We start from the raw sequence: 23,138 nt of genomic DNA, 5'->3' as shown, positions 1-23,138 counted from the left end.
CAGGGTGACATAGTCTTAGCGTTTTCAGTTCTCCTTATATGCTGAGCTCTCCCCAAGTCTGAGCCCTGTCTCTACCACATATATTGTTTCTAGTTACCTCCAATTTAGACCTAATGTCTTATTTGACACATATTGATCCTCAATTGAGAATAAATAAGTAAATGGTAAATAAATCTTTTAAATTAGAATAAGATGTAAACTTTGCATTTAAAAATGTTGTCATATTGACTATTGGTAATGCAAACGATGACAATGTAATAAGTCACAATAAGTAAGGAATGCAGTGTAGCTTTCTTTTGATAGTATAAGAAATCAATGAGATAGATCATTTAGATGTGTCTGTGATGCCTGACTGTTAACATTATCTGTAATCAGCTTTATATAGTGGTCATTATGTCTGAGATATTTTAGTTGTTAATTTAGTCTTTTGATAATCTGAACGTATTTTCCACAAATCTATAAAGACTACCCTGTTTATCATTTTGCATATAATGTCTTAGCAGGTGAGCCTTTCTTGATAAACCTGGGTTTTTCATTTTCGTAGCAAGTGCTGACCTGACATTGCTAATTCTCTGCAGGCACACTACAGTATTAACTATGGAACTACTCAGAAGGCAGCCTGGAGGTGGTCTTACCTCCAGGTCATTAGGAATAACCTTTGAGTCATTACTATGTTGGGGTTATGACAGTGGTAATGATTTGTGTTCCCTCCTATTTTGTTCCAGGATGCTTTTCTCCAGTGGGCAGTACAGCCCTGTTGGCAGATCTGAAGAGGTTTTACTGATATACAAAATATTCCTTGTCATCATTTGTTTTCATGTCCTTCTCGTTACATCCCTGAAAGGTAAGGTGCCAATTTTCCTCCCTTCCTTCACACGATTATTATTGTTGTGTGTGTGTTTGTGATGGGTGGCAGTGTATGCCATGGCACATGTTCGGAGGTTAGAGAACAACTTTCTGGTTCTCTTCATCCACCTCTGTGTAGGTTTTAGGGATCAAACTCAGGTCATGCTGTTCGCCTTTACCCACCAAGCCATCTCACTGATCTTTCCTTCATTTTTAATGTCCATCTTCTTTGTATGTATGTTTTGTGTGTTTTTATAATGTTTAGCATAATTATATATAGTATAAAATAATTATCATTTTTACATTTGTTTATTTGTGTGCGTGTATTTGTGTGCTTGCGTGTGTATGCTTGTATCTGTATGTTTGTGTTTGTTCAGAGGACAACCTATCTGTTATGAGAATTTGTTTTCTCTTTCCACCATGCGACTTCCAGAGGCTGAACTCCGGTTATAAGACTTGCCTTGACTTGCCAGCCCCAGCCGTTACCACTTTTAAATAGACTGTTGGTGTTAAGTTGGATTATAGTTCTGGTGCAACTATCACCACTACCTATTTCCAGAATATTTTCATCATCCAAGTTACTAACTATGTGTTTGTCCCCACTATAACCTCTATTATTTTACTTTGTATGAATTTGCCTCTTCCAGGTACCTCACATACATGGAAATATAGAATATTTATTCCTTTGTGTTTGGTTGATTTTATTTAGCAGCTTTTTAATTACCATCTATGTATATGTATGTATGTATATGTATACATATATGTATCAAGATTTTGTTATATATATGCATATATCAAGATTTTATTCATTTTAAAAGTACATATATTCTATTATATGTATATGTGCCACATTGAGTTTATTCATTCATCTGCTCTTGGATGTTTTGCTTGTTTGTCTTTTAGCTACTGTGAATAATGCTGTTGTGAACCTACACAAGCAAATATCTGACTCCCTGCTCTCATTTCTTTGGGGTGTACACCTAGGATTAGAACTGCAGGGTTCATTTGCATTGTTTGAGGACTTGCCAGCCTGCTTTCTGTAGTGACTATACATTTCACATTCCTACAAGCAAAGCACAGGAATTCCAGTTTTTCCACATCCTTGACAACACTTACTGTTTTCTTTTGTTTGGGTGGTAAGAATGAAGTAACATCTTACTGTGGTTTTGATATGTATTTCCTTAGTGATTAGTGAGCTCAGCATTTTTAGGGGGTACTTATTAGCCATTTTATCTCTTATTTGGAGAAATGTCTATTCATATCATTTTCCCATTTAAAAAGTTTTAAGTTATTGACTTTCAGAGATTTTTTTTATATGCTATGTATATTAATCCTTTATAATTTATGATTGGCAAATATCTTCTATACTCATTCTCCATTGTATTCTTTCATGAATATAAGTCTTTAATCCTGATGAGATATAATTCATATATTTTTATCTTTATTGTCTATAATTTAGTATCAAATCCAAGAAATTTGCTTTGCCAAATCCAATGTCAGGGAGGTTCCCCACTGTGTTTTTTTCTAAGAATTTTATATCCTTAACTCATATTTCAACCCACTTTGATTCCATGAAAGCTATTTTTGTGCCTGTAGCTATCTCATTTTTCTATAATCGTTTGTTGAAAAGGCTGTCTTTTTCCCTTTGAACAGTTTTAGCATCTTTGTCCAAAAATCATGTGATCAAATTATGAGGATTTATTTTGGCATTTGTCTTGAATAATATTGACTAGAAGGCATTTCCATATAGAAATTGAAAAAGAATTTGGTCAAATGAGGTACAGATTTTTTTTCAGAAAGGGGGTGTCTTTGGAAGCTTATGAAAAACTGCGGTCATCATGCTGGCCAGTATTTAACAAATGTTTCAAATTTGGCTCACGGGGAATTATGATTCAAACTCAGGCCCTATAACCACAAAGTTTGTATGTGTATTCTGCACACAACATTTCTTTCTATGCTATCTCAAACTTACTATATTGCCAAACTGACTCCTGATTTTCTAGCATCCACCTCCCAAGTGCTGAGATTATTCATTCCCATGCCTGGCTTGCCCATAGCCATCTAAGTCCTCTGCTATCTGAGACTCCTTTGTTTGCTACCTGTGCATCTGTACAGTGAACATCTGGTTCAGATTACCCAGATACCTTAGAGCTACATCTCCCACTGAAGAACTGAGACAGAGGGATGAGAAGTTCAAGGCCAGCCAGAGTTATACAGGACCCTACTATCCTCAAACAAGAAAGTTGTATTTTTCTCACCCCTTTGCAGGACAGTACTGAATTCTACTATTCATTGTCTCTTAGAGTTTCCCAGTTGGATTATGGAGTCATGTCCATAGTAGTCATCCTTAATGCCCCAGTATTTAGTTCCTTCCCTATTTCACTCATATGCTCCCCCCCTCAACTTATCCAGGTCACCTTCTCACACCAGCTTGGAAACACATTCCCCTACAACATTCAACCAAATACTCCTTCCTCTATCAAGCTCAAAAGAGATCTCCCAAATCTCTTTTCCTTGTGTTCCCTTTTCTCTTTATCCCTCCTTCTAACTGGTACCACCTGGAATTGTGTTGATCATGAACTTCCGGTGCACTCTCCTCTCCGTCTGTCTTTTGGTGCATCTTAAATGTCAGGTGGGAAAGGAGAGTGAAGGGATAATGAATTCAGGGGAAAGCAATGCATACTTGGAGCCTGCTCTGAGCCAAGCCTTCCTAGTGCTTTGTAAATGTTACCTCATTATCTCTCACCCAAATTCTTCATGGTGGGTATCTTTTCACCCCAGTTTGTGTATGGAAAAATTAAGCATTGAAAAACTTAAGTCATTTGATTAGAGTCACGGGGCTATGAAGATTTGCCATCAGACCCTGGGGCTGATACCATGTACCCTCAACCAGGCTGCTCGGAGCAGTAAGTGTTTGAGGCTTGAGTTAAATGTGTCACTGGGATCTGAAGAGGAAGAAAGGAACACTGGGGTTACTAGAGGGGAGTGGCTCCCCAGCTCTAGGAGCAAACACAGTAGCTTCACCCTGGAAGCCTGAGAGATGACTCATTAGCTCTTGTCAGTGGAGAGAGGTGGGTCTGACACTCTCGTGAGGCCACCAGCCAGCCAAAAGAATCCTCAGAGTATAACACATCCGGTTGTTTAACTAGGTGACACTTGCGAGAGCCATTTCTGTCTATTGGAAGCTCAAATAGGTTCTGGTGGGCTACTACTCATCTCCATTCCCTAGCTCTCCAATCCTGGGCTAATACCTTCCTCCTCCTCCTCCTCCTCCTCCTCCTCCTCCTCCTCCTCCTCCTCCTCTTTCTCCTCCTCCTCCTCTTCTTCCTCCTCCTCCCCCTCCTCCTCCTCCTCTTCCTCCTCCTCCCCCTCCTCCTCCTCCTTCTCCTCCTCCTCCCCCTCCTCCTCCTCCTCCTCCTCCTCCTTCTCCTCCTCCTCCTCCTCCTCCTCCTTCTTCTTCTTTTTTAACGGAGGTTCTCCTTTTAGGTACAACTGTTCTATTTTCCAGAGGGTAGATGACATAATAGTGGAAGACGGTTATAATTTCATTCCTGCCAAATTGTCTTGGAAACAATTACACATTTGAAACAGCTTGGTGATCTCATAAGCTATAATCCCCAACTTTCTCTCTGGGCTGGGTCTAGAGATCTCCCAGTGTTGCAGATATTTCCAGTGATAAGTCGCTTTACAATTCCCCTTCTCCTGTCCTTGCTGTCTTTTCTCTTACCCTCTTATACTTGTTTCTCCATTGCCCATTCTTACTTGCAGAAAAGCTGGTAATGAAGCAGTAGGCAGGCTAAAATAATAATCCCTGTCTTCTTTGGCATGGTCCTCTACTATTAACCCCAGTGCCAAACTCCTTACTCTATCTCTGCCTTCTGTTTGTAAAACTAAAAGTATGAATTTCACTATAGCATTGATCAGGTAATTTCACAACTCCAAGTCTTAGCCCTGTGCACAGGCCTGAAGTCACTACTGTCTGCCTGTGATTCTTCCTAAGAGGAAAAATGGTGACAAAGAATTCTAGAGCTTCCCAATAGATTATAGGGAGTACTGACAGCAGAGGACACTCCACCTGACTTTTCACCTAAACTCCTATAAGAACTCCTTGAAGGGCTTATCTCAATAGCTTCCAACAACTGGACTATGGACTGCTCCTGACTGTTGACTGTGGATCTCGTTCGCCTAACTGATCTGTCTTTTTTTGCCCTCAGTGAGATAGAATGTGCCTGGTCCTGCAGTGACATTATGTGCTAGGGTGGGTTGGTACCTACTGGGAGTCTCCTACCTCTCAGCTAAGAAGGGGAGGGGATGATGGAGTGAGGGGCTATGTGTGTGGAGGGGACTGTGAGGAGAGGTGGGCTGCAATCAGGTTGTAAAGTGAGTAAATAAATAAATTCAATGAAAATAAAGCACAAGAGTATAGAAATGAGGAGTGGGGGAACTAAATTCAAGCAAAGAGAAGCCTAGAGATTCGCTCCCCAAGTCTTTCTCAGCTCTTGTGTTGTGGGCAGGGATTCTAAATGACTCTTTTGTTCCCAGTGGGCAGCTCAAGCAAGGACAGGACAGCAAAGATCATGGCATGTAGATCCAAGATAGACACCAGCTAAAGGATATAATAGGTCCTTGGTGGTTAGAGCTAAGGGAACATATCCAACATTTGGTAGGATTCTAAGCAAAGCGGCCATGGGCTCAGTAGATGCAGCCTTCAGCACTAAGTGTCAGTTAGATACTGAGTGTAAGCATGATAGTTATTTTTTCATTACTGTGGCAAAATATGAGAGAGAAAGAGGATTGGGGGTTTTGTTATTGTTCTGTTTTGTTTGTTTTTGGGGTTATTTTGCTTTTGTTTTTTGTTTTTTGACTCATAGTTGTAGAATATAACCCATTAAGGCAGAGAAGTTGAGGCAGTGGGAGCCTGAGACAGCTGGTCACATTGCACTTATAGTCAAGAAATTGATAGGATTGCTACTGTTTGGTTTCTTTTCTCCTTTTCATTTACTCTAAGACCCTGACCTCTGAAATTGTGCTGGCTATGTGTATGGTGTCTCTTCCTACCCCAATTAACCTGATTTAGAAACTCTCATAGACATGCTCAGATGTCTGGTTACAAGGAGGTTGTAGATCTCATAATATGACAGTCAAGATAACTATCACAGAGAGGAAACCTCCAGGATGAGAGAGATCTCTGCAGAGGCCATTGAAAACTTCAGGCTGAACAGTAGGTGAATTTATAGGTTCATGCCCCCCTTTTCTTGTGCCCCACTCCCAGGGTATCATCTTCAGTGTGAGAAAGAAAAACAGAAGAGAAACAAAGATCTTGCATTTATTTGATCGACACTGAGATGACCATTTAGCACAAAGAAGACAAAAATACTTATCTGGAAAGTGTTTGGGAATTGAGCATGTCAATTTACTACTGAGCTACACATCCCAAGACCCAACAAAGCTACTTTTAGTCACCAGATTTCAGGGTCTCTCTTTGACTATGTAATAAAAGCTCCAAAAAAACGAGGTAAAGCAATTCTAGACATCAACGGGAGTACAGCATTTTTCCTTGTTCATTGTAGTCATACTTTGTACAACTCAATTATGCCTACAAACTTTAAAGCACTCTAAAAGTCATAGTTGACACTTAAGATATATCCATACTGTATACTAGAAATTATTGAGGACCATTTTCATATCCTGAATTGGGCTCTTCCTTCTGGTTTCATTCAGGTATCTGGGGGTAAGGATGATACCTTGTATCTCTTGATTGTGTCTAGTATATAGGAAGTATATAGTGTCTAGTATATAGGAAGTATATAGTATATAGTAAGGACCCAGTTAGCCCTAGTTAGCTGATTGGAATTGATTTGTGACTATAAAGCTTACAGGTATTCATCTTTCTTTTTGCTTATTAAAATGTGTTCTTCTCTCATACATTATATTCCAGCTGCAGTTTCCCCTGCCTCCACTCCCCCCAGTACTCCCCACACCTTCCCACTTCCCATATCCCCTCCTCCTTTTCCCCTTAGAAAAGAACAGGCCTTGGAGAGTTATCAATCAAGCATGGCATAACAAGTTAAAGTAACGCTGGGCACAAACCCAAATAGAATTTATTTTCCCAATTTTTTGAGACAGGGTTTCTCTCTAGTCCTGGCTGACCTGGAACTCACCCATAGACCAGACCTTGAAATCAGAGGCCCATCTGTTTGTACCTCCTGAGCGCTGGGATTAAAGACATGTGCCATTGCCCAGCCAGTTTAGAGATATTCTAAAACATGGATCTTTCCTCACAACTCATCTAGCATCAGTGTTACAGTCTGGGTCCAGTGAGCTCCAGCAGAACACATGCTACCTCTCCAAACTTACATAGATTTCAGTGAGGAAGCCGTACATTGTCAAGGATGCTTATGGAAAGATATGATTTCCCCCCTCATAGGATGATGCACGAGCTCACCTGATGGGCCACTGAGATTAACAATCTGACATTCTGAGTTTATCTGCCCAATCTTTAGATGCTCAGCTTCCTAATTCATTGTCCTGGATTTTAAGGAGCCTTGGGTTTTGCCTTGGACACAAGGGCATTCTGAGGATTATGTGTGGTGACTGGGTTGCTCATTATCTAAGCCAGCTTCTCAGACTTGGCTGTTCCATGGAATTACCTGGAGATTTTTTTTTAAAGAAAGCTTGCCACCTGTACCTATACCCTAAGATCCTCATGCCATTGGTCCGGGTACATAACCTGGGTACGAGACTTCTTCAACATGACCTAAGTGGTTCTAGCAGGACCTGGAGGCATTTGTCTCTGTGATCCCATCTGAAGGATGGCTCCTATTCAAAGTTCCAACTGTAAAAGGGAAAACATTTCAAAGTCTTTTTCTTTAGACTGTAATGAACATCGACTCTAGGCTTTTGTTCATGCCGAGCAAGTGCTCTACCAATACTCTGTGTCTCCAGCCCCAAAGCCATAGAATGTTTATGTTTTGTAAGAAACATAAAGATATATTTTTTAACATGAGCAAATTTTAAAAGCAGTTAAAGTTACAATGAATCCAACAAATATCTTGGCTTCAAACTTGGTAAAAATTTTAGTGTGGCTTGTGCTGGTTGGTAAAGGCCTGGCCCTTTATGTAAGTCTCAGTGTCTATAGAACCTAGTAGCCATAGCTTGTAGTACTAAATGTTGACAACAGTAGTAGGAACATGACTGCATTTCTCTAGATTTTGATGCTTTACAAAATACCTTGTTGTATGCTATCTCACTGAGGTAAAGAAACTTCTATTAATCCTCACTTTATAAATGGGAGGATGGGGGTAGGAGCTTAAGCAAGGAAGCAACTGGGTAGGTTATCCAGAAAGCAACCCGACCAAGATCTGGAAAGAAACTCCCTAGAACTCTGTGTGTGCCAGATGACTGGAAGTGCTTATTTGGGGCTGGGACAGTTTGAGTCACTTTCAAGTTCACACAGCTGAATTGTGGAAGTGCTAGGAGCCTAGAACTTGTGTTCGTAACCACTTCCCCAGTGTTTACTCACTGAGGCACACAAACATGGTTTTTATATGACTTCGTCATGATTCATTCTGGGATGGGTTTATATCCCTCCTCCCCCAAAGCACTGGGTAAAGATTAAGAGAGGCCCAACGAACAAAAGTCATAATACCACTGATTTTAGCTACTAGGGATTAGGCTAATGCTCCAGGGGAGCATGCCAGTAAAATATACCTTGATAGTGGTACACCCTTAGTTCATTTAGCAAGAGATGTCATGTGAATAAGATCATAAGCCCATGAAAACAGCTCACCAAGGTATGTTATAGATGCTTTCCCAATTCATGGTCATAATTTTTAGTCCTTTTCATGGTGTCTTGTTTGATCCACACCCCATCTTCTGTTTTTATTTTAGAAATTCAGCATTCTTTCATTGGGTTATAATATTCAGTAAAGTATCAAATTGCATTTTTACTTCAAGGAGAAAAATGAAAATATAAGATGGACACTACCCTTGTTTCAAGAAGTAAATTTAAATGGCCTATAATAGTATTACTAATTGGATGGATAAGAATTGGCCACACAGCTTCATTGCTTCCAACCACATGGACATTTTGGCTTATTGTTAATATGAAATATGCTTTGTGATTAATCAAAGCCAGATTGTCAGCACCACTATCAAATTCTGTGTTGGAGGAGTATGAGCAGAAGACAGTGAGTCTGATTTACTGAAGAATTTTTATTTTCAAGGTGGAAACTGAGGCCAGAGATTTTGCCTTGTTTTGTTCTATAACTTCAGCACCAGGCAGAAGTAGGCCTTCAAAGTTTAGAATTAAAAATAAAATAGTAGGGCATACCTGCTTTTCTTCATCTTGAATTGAGTAGTTTTCTTATGGATATTCTCACTAACCAAACATTAGAGAATAGATAAAGAAAGGTGTACCGTAGTTAGACTAGAAAACATATAATGCAATTCATGGAAGAAACATCACTATGTCTTGAATACTCTATAAATTACTGATATTATAATATTTTCCTAAAAATAGAAAAAATGTCTACTTTATTATATCAAGGTAAATTCTGTCTAGAAACACAAAAAATACAGCCTGAATGTATAGGAATTTCAAAGTTTGGTTGATACTGTTGTGATAAAATGATTTATAAATGGAGTTTAATTTCAACCAAAGTGATCAATCCCATTTTGCAGGCAAAGATCCTGAGATCCAGAATACCACGGAAAAAGCATTATCAAACCATAGTCTCAGACTGTTACAGTTGAGGAGTTTCAGACTGGATATTCAACGTGGACAGGAAGTACCACTAAAATAACAGCAACACAAAACAATTTAAAAAAATACAGCTCTTGGGAGGTAGAGGCATGAGGATCTCTGAGTCCAAGGCCAGTCTGTTCTATAGAATGAGTTCCAAGATAGCCAGGGCTACACAGAGAAACGCTTCCTCAACACCCTCCCTTCAAAAAACACCACGGTCAACTAAATTATGGATGCTTTTGCAAGATGCGGCCATCATATTTAGTGTTTTGCATGGTGCCCTGTTTGGTCCATAGGAAAAGTTATTAGGGCAGAAACTACCAAATTACAAAGGCTAAGAGACCTAATAAAGGTCTTCCACCCATAAGTACAGCAGCAAGAGTTAAGGATTAAATGTGGCACCAAAGTAAAGGCAACTATAAAAACGCAGCCTTTCCAACTAAGTAGGCTTTTTCTTTCTCTTAAGAGGGAATATCCATAATTTCAACCTTTCTTGGTAGTTTTTACTAGCACAGAGCTGTTAACAGATCTGGTTCAGTATATGGTAGTCCTGCTCTGGAGGGTCCTGGAAAAACCGTAGTTTGGTTGTTTGCTGGCAACAAAGCTGGGAGAGTGAATCACAAAGGAAGGGAAATTCATATTCAGGCTGAAAATAGAAAGAAGTCCTTCCGTGCACCTCATTGCTTGACCTAGTCACTGTCATGACAAAGAATAAGAGAGAACTGATGGCTGAGGACAATAATTTTATGGCATTTATCTTATCCCATCATTAGTTTAATAGGTATTAATTATTGAATGGTACCTTCTTTAAATGTTTTTAAAATATATTTTAATTAAAATTAAATCACTTCATATTCTCCTCTCTTTACCCCATCTAGTCCTTTTTATGCTCCCCATTTTCAAGTTGATAGCCTATTTTTCTTTGGTTGTTATTGTTTTATATGTGTATATGTATAATCAATACACATGTGCACATATATGCACAAATCTAAATACAAATATGAATACAACCCACTGAGTCCCTCCTTGCTAATTGTATATGATCCCCCAGGCTGGACTCTCTACATTGGAGAATAAAGGAGTTCGCCCCCTGGGGAAGGCTCATTCTCTTTCTCAGTACTTCTTAGTTACTTATAATCCTCTGTCTGGGGTGGGGCCCACAATTACCCCTTCCATGTTAGCATGTTTATTGGTATTGCCATTGGTCTGGTCGTTTATATGGCGCAGTTTCCAGGAGAGACCATCTCACAGCAGACAATGGAGTTTCTGGTATTCTGGATCTCAGGATCTTTCTGACCCTTCATTCTCAATGTCCCCTAAGTCATAGATAAAGGATTGTAATGCAGATGTATCAATAGGGGCTGAACTTCACATAATCTCTTGATCTCTATTTTGTGTCCAGTGTAGTTTTCTGTGGTCTCCATTTGCTGCTAATGGGGGCCTTTTAGGTGAGAGTTGGTAGTTACACTTACCTGTGGGCATCAGGATGAGATTTAGAATGTAGTTAGAATCACACTGTGCTAGCAGAGTAGTGGTAGTAGACTCTAAAGGCCATGGCCTCATTAGCACCAAAAAGCTTCCTAGGTTTCCAGTACCAGGCACAATTACCCTCCTGTTGAGTGGGCCTTAAGTCCATTAGACAGATGCTAATCACTACTAATATACGAGTGCCATTTACTGTACCTTTGTGCATATCCTGCCGTGCTGGTCACTGTTGTGGTTCACAGGCATTACAGCTGGGTAGGACTGTTGAATAGCTTCCCTCCCTTGGCAGCTTACATAGAGTTTTCTGGTACCATGGAAACTAGTCCACATGAAGGAGGTTTTCAAGTCAGATCGAGATTGATTAATCCCTGTATTGTAACTGTGTAGTGTCTTCAACAATGGGGACCCGTCTTTAAACCTTGAGAGTCAACCAATGGCTACATCAATAATCTATATTGTTTAGGGAGTCACCTGACCAACCCATTTGGAATGAGGTTTCCCATGATTGGTATGGGGGCTTTGTTAGTCTACGGTTCACGTGGGAAGCATTGTCAGCCCAAGTGCCTTAACTTCCTTTAAGACATCACTTTCCCTGGGTGTTGGCACACACCTTTAATCATAGGGCTTGGAAGGCAGAGGCAGAGGGATATCTGTGCGTTCAAGACCAGCCTGGTCTACAGAATGAGTTCCTGGACAGTCTAATGCTATGCAGAGAAACCTTGTATTGAAAAACAAGGAACAAAAACAAACAATAAAAGCTATCACTCTCTTTTCCTGATTGTCCCCTAGATGGTGCTATCCACAACACATTTGGACTCTTCACATTGAAGAAAGCAGGTCCTCTGTCATTCTGGGTCCCCTGAACACACCCCTTCTCTGGCTCTTCTCTCAGCTCTCCACTGCAGGTTGCTTATTTGATTTTATAAATGGAAAACAGACTTCTCTTTCTTTAAGCCCCTGACTCATTCTGCCATTGAAGTAGAATGAAGTGAGACAGACATAAGTCTAAGTGTCTATTGTGATCTTTACTGAGCCACCCAGTTTAACAATGTATTTAAACCCCGTGTTTGGGTTTTTTCTTTTTCTGTGAGGGGGCAGTAACTATCTCAGAACTTTGTGACTTAACGCATAGCAAACATACCTGAATACACCCGACTTGGGAGTAAATACATACCATTAGTGCTACAGGACAGCACTATCAGCTAGAAATCTTTTTGTGATTACGTGTTCTATACCTGTTGTATAGAACCTGTTCTGCTCCTGCTTAATGCTGTAGCCACCAGCCGCACGTGACTGCTGGGCACTTCAACCTTGACTAGGGCAGTGGAGCTTTTTCTTAAATTGGTTTGCTTTTAGAAAAAATACTCACGTTTATTTGGTACACCACAGACAGAACAGGGGACATGGTCACAACCAAAGAACTACTTGCCTACTTCATTTAAATTTGTCACATGAAAATAGTGGCTGCCATCATAGAAAGCACAGTTATAGACAATTTAATCTGTCTTGTGAAGTTTTATGTTTCAAACTCTATAAGCCAGTGTTAAATCACATAGGACGACTAAGTCAGACACTCTTCCTCCCTCACACTCTCTTGCAGTCTCCCTTGGACAAGGAGTTTGCTATAGGAATTGGACTGAATCAAACTATGGGGGATGGTTGTAACTTTATGATGCTGTTCTCCTTACAGCAGGCACATGAACAGAATATTTAATAGATCAGGCTGTTGGGAAGGGAGAATGAATGTACAACAGGAGAATAAGACTGACTGGAAGCCACAGGATATGAATTATAGTACATGGGAACCAAATGAACCTCATCTTGGTCTCTGTTGTCTTTTACCTTGGTAGTGTGGATGTCCCACAGAAAGTAGACTCTTCACAAAATTAAGCACACATCCGGCCAAGGAGCTGCACATCTGAAGGATCCAGGGGAAAGTGAAGCAACTGTAGGCCCAGCGGCTCCCTCATAGTAACCATTGAGGCCAATGATACTTGTCAATGTGTGTGAGCTACAGAATGGCTGATGTTCTGGAGGATAAAGGGTGAAGTGGGTGAGCTAGTTATATGTGAAGCTGGAGGGAAAGAAAGAGGTGGATCCTGGACGATCAAGAACACATCTCACCTTCTTCCCGTCATGGTGAAAGCCCACCGAGAATGGCCGTTTTCTCCTCAGAAAGTTCCATCAGCTAAGAGCTAAAGTTTTCTTTGGCTATGTCATTATTAATCTTTTTAATAAATATGTTATGTAAGAGTCCTTATTGAGCAGTGGGATGTGAGATGGTCATGGTTCAAGTAAACAAGCTTTGGGTGTGCCAAATTAAAATGCTTTCATTCATCTTTCTGATGATGTCGTAAAGTCTGGAAGGGTACTTTCTGGAAGAATGTTCATTGTCTCAAGTTCTGAAAAGTTGGTATAATAACAAAATATTTTTTTTGTTTAGGGTTCCCATATAATAGTGCCTGAGCATGGTGGCTTGTTTTTAACCATCTCTCTGTGGAATAGTAATTCAATCTGGAAGAGTTTCAGTTGGGTAAAAAGTATCCATGCAAGGGGGCCTAGCTGAAATTTTTTATAGTTACTTCTGGAAGAGAAAGTCTTATTCCCACCCAATTTAAGGGATTGTGTGTTAGAAGACTCACTGGCATTATCACAGTTTTTTTCCAACTTTATTTTAAAAATCAGAGATACATGTGCAGATTTTAAAAGCAGTTTTGCATAAAACTATATGAATATATTTTTGTCAGCACTTGATTTTTTAAAGGTTTGATAGTATGCATTACTACAGCTTTAAGATAGCCATCTCAAATTCAAAAATGTAACCTCTACCTCAGTGAACACCTCAGCAGCACCCAGATATGGTCTCTCATGATCTGGGTTCAGGTTTATTTATAAAGTAGTGTCAGGAAGCAGAGAGGACATTAAGCAAAGAAGAATAATCAATGGTGGTGTTTTATTGAAGTGACCACTCTAGGCAGTTGAGACTCAGAATTGTGGGCTTTTAACACTCTTTTTGGCATGATTTTGGATGGACAGTTTAGCACACACTTGTAAGACCCATTGTGTGATCCTTTTGTTGTGATTGTTAGACATAACTACTACTCTGTATATCACATTCTGAGTGATAGTGAACCAAGAAATATTCTCAAGTCCTTATGGACTGCCTAGATCGCTTTTCCCCATTCTCAGATTCATTCTCCATCCTTTGCAGCTAACTGCCTTCCAGCTAGGTTTAGCCAATGCATGTTAATGTAAAACAACAACAACAATGACAACAACAAAAACAAAAATAGAGTGTAAAATGAAAAGAACAAGTGTGTGTGTGTGTGTGTGTGTGTGTGTGTGTGTGTGTGTGTGTGTGTGCGCGCGCGCGCGTGCACCTGCGTGTGTGCAAGTAAGTGTACTCATGGTTTGTTTCCTTCTCTAATGGACTTACCTATATCTCCGGTCGTGGCTGTGTCTCCTCCATGATTCCCTTATCACTGGACAACTCCATCTCTACATGGTTTCAGCTTCTGCTTCTTCCTCCACTCCTATAAGATTGTTCTAGACCGCTACCTTTCCACTGTCTCTCCTTAATTTTCTCCTCTTGAGCTACCAGTCATAAATTCATAACTCGATTCGTGACTGACAGAGATTTATTTTGCAATTATGCATGAATATATGTGGGAATGTATGTAGAATCTGCCCTTCCTCCTGAAAAAAATCCCTCATGTTGACATTTACTTTTCCTCTGATATTATTGAGATGTGGTGCATTTGAAAGCTGATTAAGTCATTAGGGCCCCACCCTCTTGAATGTAAACAATGTCCTTCTCACAGGAGTTATCACTCTTTTCTTGTGAGCCCTCTTGCCCTTTTTCCATGTATGACACAGCAGGAAGACCCTCACCAGATGTTCTCTCTCAATTTTGTAGTTTCCCAACCCCAGAGCTATGAATCAAATAAAAAGTTTTAAAAATACTTATTCCTTTTATTTTATTTGTTAATGTTTTGTTTGTATATATATATATATGCGTTATGTGTATACTCGGTGTCCACAGAGGATAAGCACAGTACTATTGGGTGCTCTAGAACTAGAGTTATTGGTGTTTGTGAATATCTAGCACTCAGGGGCTAGAAATTGAACCCTTTGCAAATCACTGACCCTGAATCAAATCAACTTTCCTTGTTTATAATTTTTCCAACTTAAGACACTGTAAAATGTTCATGAACACGTCCAAATGCCAAGTGGATGATGTGACCCATAAATGTTTTAAGATAGAGAGAGGAGCCAACCATCTCCATCAGCTTCTGTAGCCAAAGAACACTTTAGAGGGCCGGAGAGTTGACCTGCAGGCATCATCTTTTAGACAGAGTTCAAGTTTACATTGTGGAAATGACATTGCAGATGTGATTAGCATTGAATACCATGAAATGTGGACATAGATAGCCTGGATAAACGCAGTCACATCCTGTGAGTTTTTTAAGTGACACAATGATGGTATATAAGAGCTTGCCTACTCTCTCCTGTCATCACTGGTTTTGAAGATATACAAATGAACCAAGAGCCAGGAAACAGGACTCCAAAACTTAGAATGGCCCTACGTCTATAGCCAGTAAGAGGACTTCAGTCCTACAACCACAAGGAGCCACAGTTTGCCAAGAACTCAAATAAGCAGGAAATAGATTTACCTCTAGAACTTCCAGATAGAATTGTAGCTTGTTGGGAAGTTGACATTCATCTGGAAAGCTCTGTAGTGGATTTCTGACCTATAGAAGTCTAGGATAACAAACTTGTATTGTAAGCCACTACTGGTAATTTGTTAGATCATTAACATGAGAACGAAATGCAAGTAAGAAATTTCAACTTGAATTTCTTAGCCATTGTTAGCATCAATCCTAGTCAGTTCAAGAATAGGTTAAATGTCAAAATGATATGGGGTGAGAAAACTGAGTTCTTGGGTACGTTGAGTTGGAGAAGCAATGGCAGTGCCACAATCATAAGGCATCACCAACACCATGCTAGAACACTGGCACTGAAGTGTGGGTGGTTGTGGCAATAATGCTGAGGGAAAATGCTAAGGAGGTAATAAAGGGAAGGAGTCTCCATTCATGGAGCTATCTTCTTGAGATTCTTATTCTTCAGATTCTATTAGTCTTCCTTCCAACATAAAAATATTCTCTCCATGATTGAATTATATAAACTCTATTTTTAAAACTTCAGAAAAAAAAAAAAAAGATCAGGAGTCATACTGAATAAATTCCAATAATTCTGTTTATCGTTTAAATCAATGCTTTAACAAATTAGTAATGGTTTAAGGTTTGTTTTGTAGGTTTCCAAATAAAAATCTGGAAAAAGACAAACCAACTTTTTCCTTTATGTGCTTATGGATTCGTATAACAATGGAAATATCTTATCTCCTAAGAGTGGCATGGAGTTTAAATATATGACTCATTGGGAGTGACAAGCCTATCTGTTTTGTGAGTGGGAAGTGAATGGGGCAAACCCTCAAAGAACCCCAGCCTAGCATTAAGAAGGCAAAAGGCATGTGAGATATATGAGGAGTCAGCTATGATCGACCCCAAAGGGTGGTATGGAGCATGATATTGAGAGTTCAAGACAGAAAAAGTAAGCCAATATCTAAAGGAAAAACCATGCCAAAAGAAAAAAAAGGAAAGAATAATACATTTCAAATGTGTAGCTTACAGTCAGGAGAGGTGGCTGCTCTTCTAAAAGACCCAGTTTAATTCATAGAGGACACATGAGTACTCATAACCATCTGTAACTCCAGCTCAGGGTATCTGACACCCTTTTCTTGCCTCCATAAGCTCACTGTTTTTGCTACGATGGCAGCCAGTAAGTTTCCAGGATTTATCTACAGGTCTCTGTCCTGCAACAACACTGGGGTTACTGGCACTTATGACGATGCTGGGGTTTTATACACACTGGGAATTGAATTTGGGTCCTGTAGAACAGCAAGCGCTGTTAACCACTGAGCTACTTCTCAAGACTCAAGGATGTATTATTTTCCTAAACAGGGGAAAAAAAAGTGTTTTTCTTTTAAGGGATCCGAGCATTTTCCCCAAATAACTCAACAGTTCTTGTAATTTATTCAACTTTGTAATTTATTCAGGTGGCCGATCTAGTTTGGCTCAGAAGAAAAAGAGGGCATAGTAGGCCAAATGTTTGTGTAAAAAAGTTAAGCAAAGTTAATGAAATATAATCTGTGCAGATGTGTATATTTTTCTACATATCTAATGAGTATTAATCAACAGCTTAATGTCTTAGCTGTCTCCTTAGTTTGAAGTGTACTTTACACATTTATACAACACCATATATAGAGCACCATTAATAGTTGAAAATTGAGGACCCAGGGAAATGGCTCAGTGTTTAAGAGTGCTTGCTGTGAAAGCAAGAGAACCTGAGTTCAAACGCCCAGAACAGGCAAAAAAAAAAAAAAAAAAAAAAAAAATCCTGCATGACTGCATGTGCCTATAAGAACGGTGTTGGGGAGCAGAGACAAGTAGATCCCGGAGCTCACTGGCTAGGCAGCCTAGCCCAGACAAGGACTTTCAGATTCAGTGAAGGACCAACCCTGTCTCAAAACCATACTATACAAAAAATGGTAAAGTAGAATGAGATAGACAGTGACACCTGATCACCTAATACTCTCCTCTGCAGGGGCACTTACATGCACTTGTGCACACTCATCTCATCACACACACACACACACACACACACACACACACACACACACACAAGAGTTAGAAACTAGGAGTCTCACTTCCCTAGGAAGCTGTCCTGTCAGAGGACAGAAAAGAAACACTGAGAAGGGTACTGAAAACAACAGGGAAACTGCTTGCTGCCCTCTTTTGGTAGGCATTTGCAGCTCAATTTACACTGATTGGTTGCCATTAAAAATGTTAATGTCCTGCAAATATGCAAATAATGTCAAACAAATCAAACTAATGCTAAATCACCTTTTTCCTTGACAGAGAACGCTGGTAATTCCAGTTTGTTATCACCATCTGGTAAGAGTTATTTTATGATTTGGGGGAATCACAAGACAGTGACTTTCTGAAGTTCTCTGTGCCTTATGACATAGGGTCAGATATGGCAAAACTACTTTCTGCTTAGAAGCTTAGTTAAGTCAATTGTCATTAAACATACACTTACAAAAATATTTCTTAACTTTTCTGTGCCTCAGTTTCTTCCCCTAAACTGAGAACAATAGTATCTGCTTCATGGGCTATTTGAAGATGAAATAAGAGACCACATTTTACTGCTATAGGATAAATAAATGATTGTCATTGGCATGACCATCAGAAAAATAAATTACCTTACGATTTCTAACAGTAGCACAATTACAGTTATGCAGTAGAAATGAAATCATTTTAAAATTGGGGGTCACCACAACATGAGGAACGGTGCTAAAGGGTCACTGCATTAGAAGTTTGAGGACCACTACTCTAGTAGAATAGCTTTTGCCAACCATAATCATAGTAAAGTCTGCAGACTCCTGCTTTTAAAGAATGGAGAAAAGTGTTTTTGGAGTTCTTGTCATAACCTGGCTTCTGGGTACTCTGGGGATAAGGCTGCTCAACCCACATGGCTGGACCCAGTGTAGTATTAAGGGAGGAAGACAGCCCTGCCCACAGACCTCTTCTTTCAATTGTGTCACCATTCATCTACATCCAAAGGAATTAATAGTCATTCATTTAAAACTGGCTGTGTAGCCAGTCATTTGGCCTCATCCCATAAGCGCACTTTGACTTGAATTGCTTAGGACCAGTCTTATTCCTCCCTACCCCCAAAAAATCTTGGCAACTGTTTAAAAGAATAAATATAGTAAATGAAATGACAAAATTTGAAAATAATAATGTGGGACAGACAGGGTTTGTGTGTGTGTGTGTGTGTGTGTGTTTGTTTGTGTGTGTGTGTGTTTGTGTGTGTGTGTGTGTTTGTTTGTGTGTGTGTGTGTGTGTTTGTGTGTGTGTGTGTGTGCTTAGCTAACCCATGAGCAGTCTAAAAAAGGCCAGACATGTGCTTTGACACACCCAGATTTTGTGCATACCAGCTGAAAAATCAACCTCTGTACTCTAAGACTCTTAAGATTTCTGCTGTGAAGTGTTTGTGATTTCTCAAGTGTTTAGGTAGAGATCAAACCACTAAATTTTTTAAATATTTAAACATGTAAAATGCATCCAGTAGATTGACTTCCTAGGAGAAGTGGAGTCATTATACAAGAATCTGTAACTTGATTGACTGTCTTAATAGCAGCTATATTTTAAAACAGGCTACCAAGAAGTGGGTTAGGTACCAATGATATATAATATTGAATGGTATAATATATATGTGTGTGTGTGTGTGTGTGTGTGTGTGTGTGTGTGTGTGTGTGTGTGATGTATACTATATACTCTAAATTTATATGTATATGTAATATATTGTGTAAATATTATATGAATATATTATATGCAGAAATATATATAATTCTTAAATTTGTCATGGGAATAATTGGCATTTGGCAGGCATTGTTACAACACAATGGAGTCATTATATTAATATATCGATGGCTACAGTTCAATGAGTGATTTTAAGTGTTTTCTAAAACTCTCTGGCTTGAAAAAATATGGTTTCTAACTTATTTCCATGATATTCTACAGGTGCAGCAGACTCTGATTATTTGGGTCTCATAGCACTTTTTCTAATTTTTATAATTGTATCTCAGGAGTTCTGCCTTCTTAAAATTTCATAAATAATTGTTTCAAGCCAGGGCTATATGTTGAGTCCTTGGCTCTAAAGAAATATAATTGTTTCAAAGTATTTACTCTCCTTCTCCCTCTCTCCCTCTCTTTCCCTCTCCCCTTCTCTCCCTTCCTCCTTCCTTTCCTCTCTCCCTCCCTTTCTTCCTCTCTTTCTGCAGCTGAATCATCTCTTGTCAGTCTTGTCCCCTACTCCAATGGTACACCAGGCAAGATTTTAAAAATATTTAAACCTAGATGTAGTCCAATTTGTTTCTCTTAAAGTTTCTCTTTTAATTATACCTTTGTTTTCTTCACCTTGGGGGAAAACGAGGTAGAAACCACAAGCCTCAATGGTAAGAATGTTTCTGAAGCAAATGAAAATGTATAACCCTCATAAGAATAGAAGTATAGTGAGTCACTGTAATGAAGATTTCTATCTCTAAATTGTAGCTGGATACACTGGGTGATTCCGTTATAGTCCAACACTCCACAACTTAAAACCTAAGAATAACCATTCAGGTTAATTCATATGGTTTCTGTGATCATAGAAGAAAAAAAATTCACTCTACCACAAATATTTCAGAAAATACTGGAAACGCCAATCACACTTTAAAGTACTCCATTTCACTGTTCTCTAACACCTCGCCAGCAAACTTGACATGACAGATTATTTAACTGTGGGAAGCACGTCTAGTGCCTTCAATATGACTCAGCGCGAATTTGGAGGTACAGGGTGTCCAAAGACAGTCTCTTTATGGGTGATTTTTATCAGTTTTTAAATAGCATGAAATGGGGAAAAAACCTGGCTTCTCATCATGTTAGAAAAAAGGACAAAGAACTCCACAGTATCCCAGGGAGGTGGGTGGGGCAGTACATTCTGTTCTTTCTCCTTCGAGGAGAACCAGTTTTTTTTATCTTCTTTTAATCAAGCTTCATCACTTCTCAGAATCTCTTGGTTAAAATAAAATCCCACGGTGTGGCTGGTGGTTGAGGAGTTAAATAATCATAGATGTATCTTATACTGATCAGAACTGAATAAATTCATAATTGATCTGCTGGAGAGAACCAACAGTCGTCATTTTGTGTGTAATTACTTTATACATTGAAAACATTATTTTCTATTTAGCTATGGCAGCAGTGATATTTTAATTCTGTTGTGTATTGTGTGGGATACATTTGGGTGCATTTTAAGCATGACAATGTGTTGTATTTATTTAGGTAATTGTTTTTTTTTTTTTTTTTTTTTTTTTTTTTTTTTTAGATAAGGCCTCACTATGTAGCCTAGACTGGCCTCAAATTCACAATTCTTTGAACTTTGGCCTCCCTGTGGTTAAGATTACGGGCATGTGCCACTTTCTCTACATTATACCATTTTCCCTAAAAATTTCATCTCTAATAATATATTCTAGAACTCGTTCATTTGAAGAAATACCAGTAGGACCAATCTTAATGAGATTTTATATCAAATAGGATTGAAACAAAAATTTTCTAAATTGATAATGCTTAAACCAGCATTATTTGATTAAAATGGGGCATTAATAATGTTAACTTTGCTAAAGAATCCCCAGGGCTATTAAAGTTGTTGTGAATTTCATATTCATGACGAATTCTCATTAGCATAGAGAGAAAAGGACATTTTTTCTTTTGTAACGTTGTTGTTGTTGTTGTTGTTTTGAAACAGGGTTCCTCTGTGGACTTCAATTCGTAGACCAGGTTGGCCTCAAATTCACAAAGATACATCTGCCTCTGCCTCCCGAGTGCTGGGATTAAAGGCGTGCACTACACTGCCTGGCTGGCTTTATGAATTTTGGAAGAATGTTACACAATGTTTTGGTCCATCCTCCATCCTTCTTGCTAACTCCTTTTATGTCCACCTTTGCCTCCCTCCCACCCCAACTTCGTGTCCTCTTTTTAACAAAGCTAATAACCCAACCGCTCCAATTATACTACCCATATACTCTTGATGATGGACCCATCTGCTGAAGGGTGGCCAGCCATTAAAGAATGTTGACTCTTCTCCCCAGAAGCATCAGCTGTCCATAGCTTCTCAGGGGTAGGAGGAGCTCATGAACCTTTCCTCATTTCATACTAGAATGTTAACTGGGCCAATCTCGTGCAGGCAACCACAGCTGTTGTGAGTTCCTAGTGCAGGTGTCCTGTCATCTCAGAAGATACTGGTTCACTCCTGTCTTCCCCAACCTCTGACTCTTACAATCTTTCCATCCCCTTTTCTTCAATGGAAAAAAATAGTAAATAACATAAATGTTAGGTGTAATAAATATTGGTGTTATATGTTTCACACATAATAGGCATTCAGAAAATCACATTTTGAAAGAATGAATGTATACTCAAATTCATCTTGGGGCTGAATAATAAAGAATGTGGGTGATGCATCGGTTAGTACCTGTTAGATTTTGCAGAACTCTAAACTCTACAGTTAGGGGAAATTGAAGTGTTTAAGGAATCTTGGAAGAGTCACATTTCTTAACCAAACCAGTCATTACACTGTTCATTATCAATTTCAGATGCTGCTTCAGAAGTATTGTCGACTTTAAACAAAACAGGTACTTTCAAATTATTTCTGAATGTCATAGCTTGACTTCTGCGACTTCTTGAGGGCTTCATAGGTAGGGTGTAATGCATTAGCAAAGGAATGAATTTCTGTTGTTCTTTTGTTTATTCCAGAGGTGTTCAACCTTTGCTGCTCGTTGACTCTCATTGAGCTACCATTCTGTTGTCACTACACTCCTAAACTTCCTAGTACAGCCATAGCACTCTACTTAAAGATAACATTTGCTATGCTTTGAATATTATAGCAATACAGATTAGCTCATAAATTGAGAATATAGAGAAATATAAAGAAGAATAGTTAATCTTTAGTGTTACTTTACTAAAACTCTTATTGTTAGCAATTTGGTATAATTTTATTTGTGATCATCTATATCTATCTATATATATATACATATACACTTATTCTATATATATGGCTTTTGCAAAATCATCACAATTTATACAGATTCTATGTTTCTCTTTTAATTTAACTTGTAAGTACTCTCTGCATTGTCTCTTGCTATTAATGACTTGATATTGTGTGCCATATGTTAAACATTAAAAATGTTTATACTTTTTCATAGAAATTGTTGCAATGAACTTCATCCCTGATTTCTACAGAATATGTTCCAAGGCTGGACATAATGGGTCAGCAGTATGAATATGTTAAGGCCCTTGAGAACTATTGCCTAATTACCTTCTAGAAAAATTGTACCCCACAACATTTTGCCAACAGTGGATAGGAATAACATTTTTGCTCACTGTACCTTTGCTGAGACTGCATT

At 38.9% G+C, this 23,138-nt stretch overlaps 1 protein-coding gene across 1 annotated transcript in view; it reads left to right on the top strand.

Annotated features, from left to right (window-relative positions):
- ADGRG2 (adhesion G protein-coupled receptor G2) overlaps positions 1-23,138 on the top strand; it is a 109,467-nt gene that overhangs the window by 44,109 nt on the left and 42,220 nt on the right. The window contains exons 3-6 of the mRNA XM_080910345.1: positions 726-844; positions 18,055-18,090; positions 19,983-20,030; positions 22,329-22,367. Of these exons, the coding sequence (XP_080766471.1) occupies positions 727-844; positions 18,055-18,090; positions 19,983-20,030; positions 22,329-22,367 (241 nt within the window). The 5' untranslated portion in view covers position 726. The remainder of the gene's footprint in view (positions 1-725; positions 845-18,054; positions 18,091-19,982; positions 20,031-22,328; positions 22,368-23,138) is intronic.

The sequence above is a fragment of the Micromys minutus genome (assembly GCF_963924665.1).
Source record: "Micromys minutus genome assembly, chromosome: X".
Classification (NCBI taxonomy): Eukaryota; Metazoa; Chordata; class Mammalia; order Rodentia; family Muridae; genus Micromys; species Micromys minutus.
This window is presented reverse-complemented; position numbering and strand designations above follow the sequence as displayed.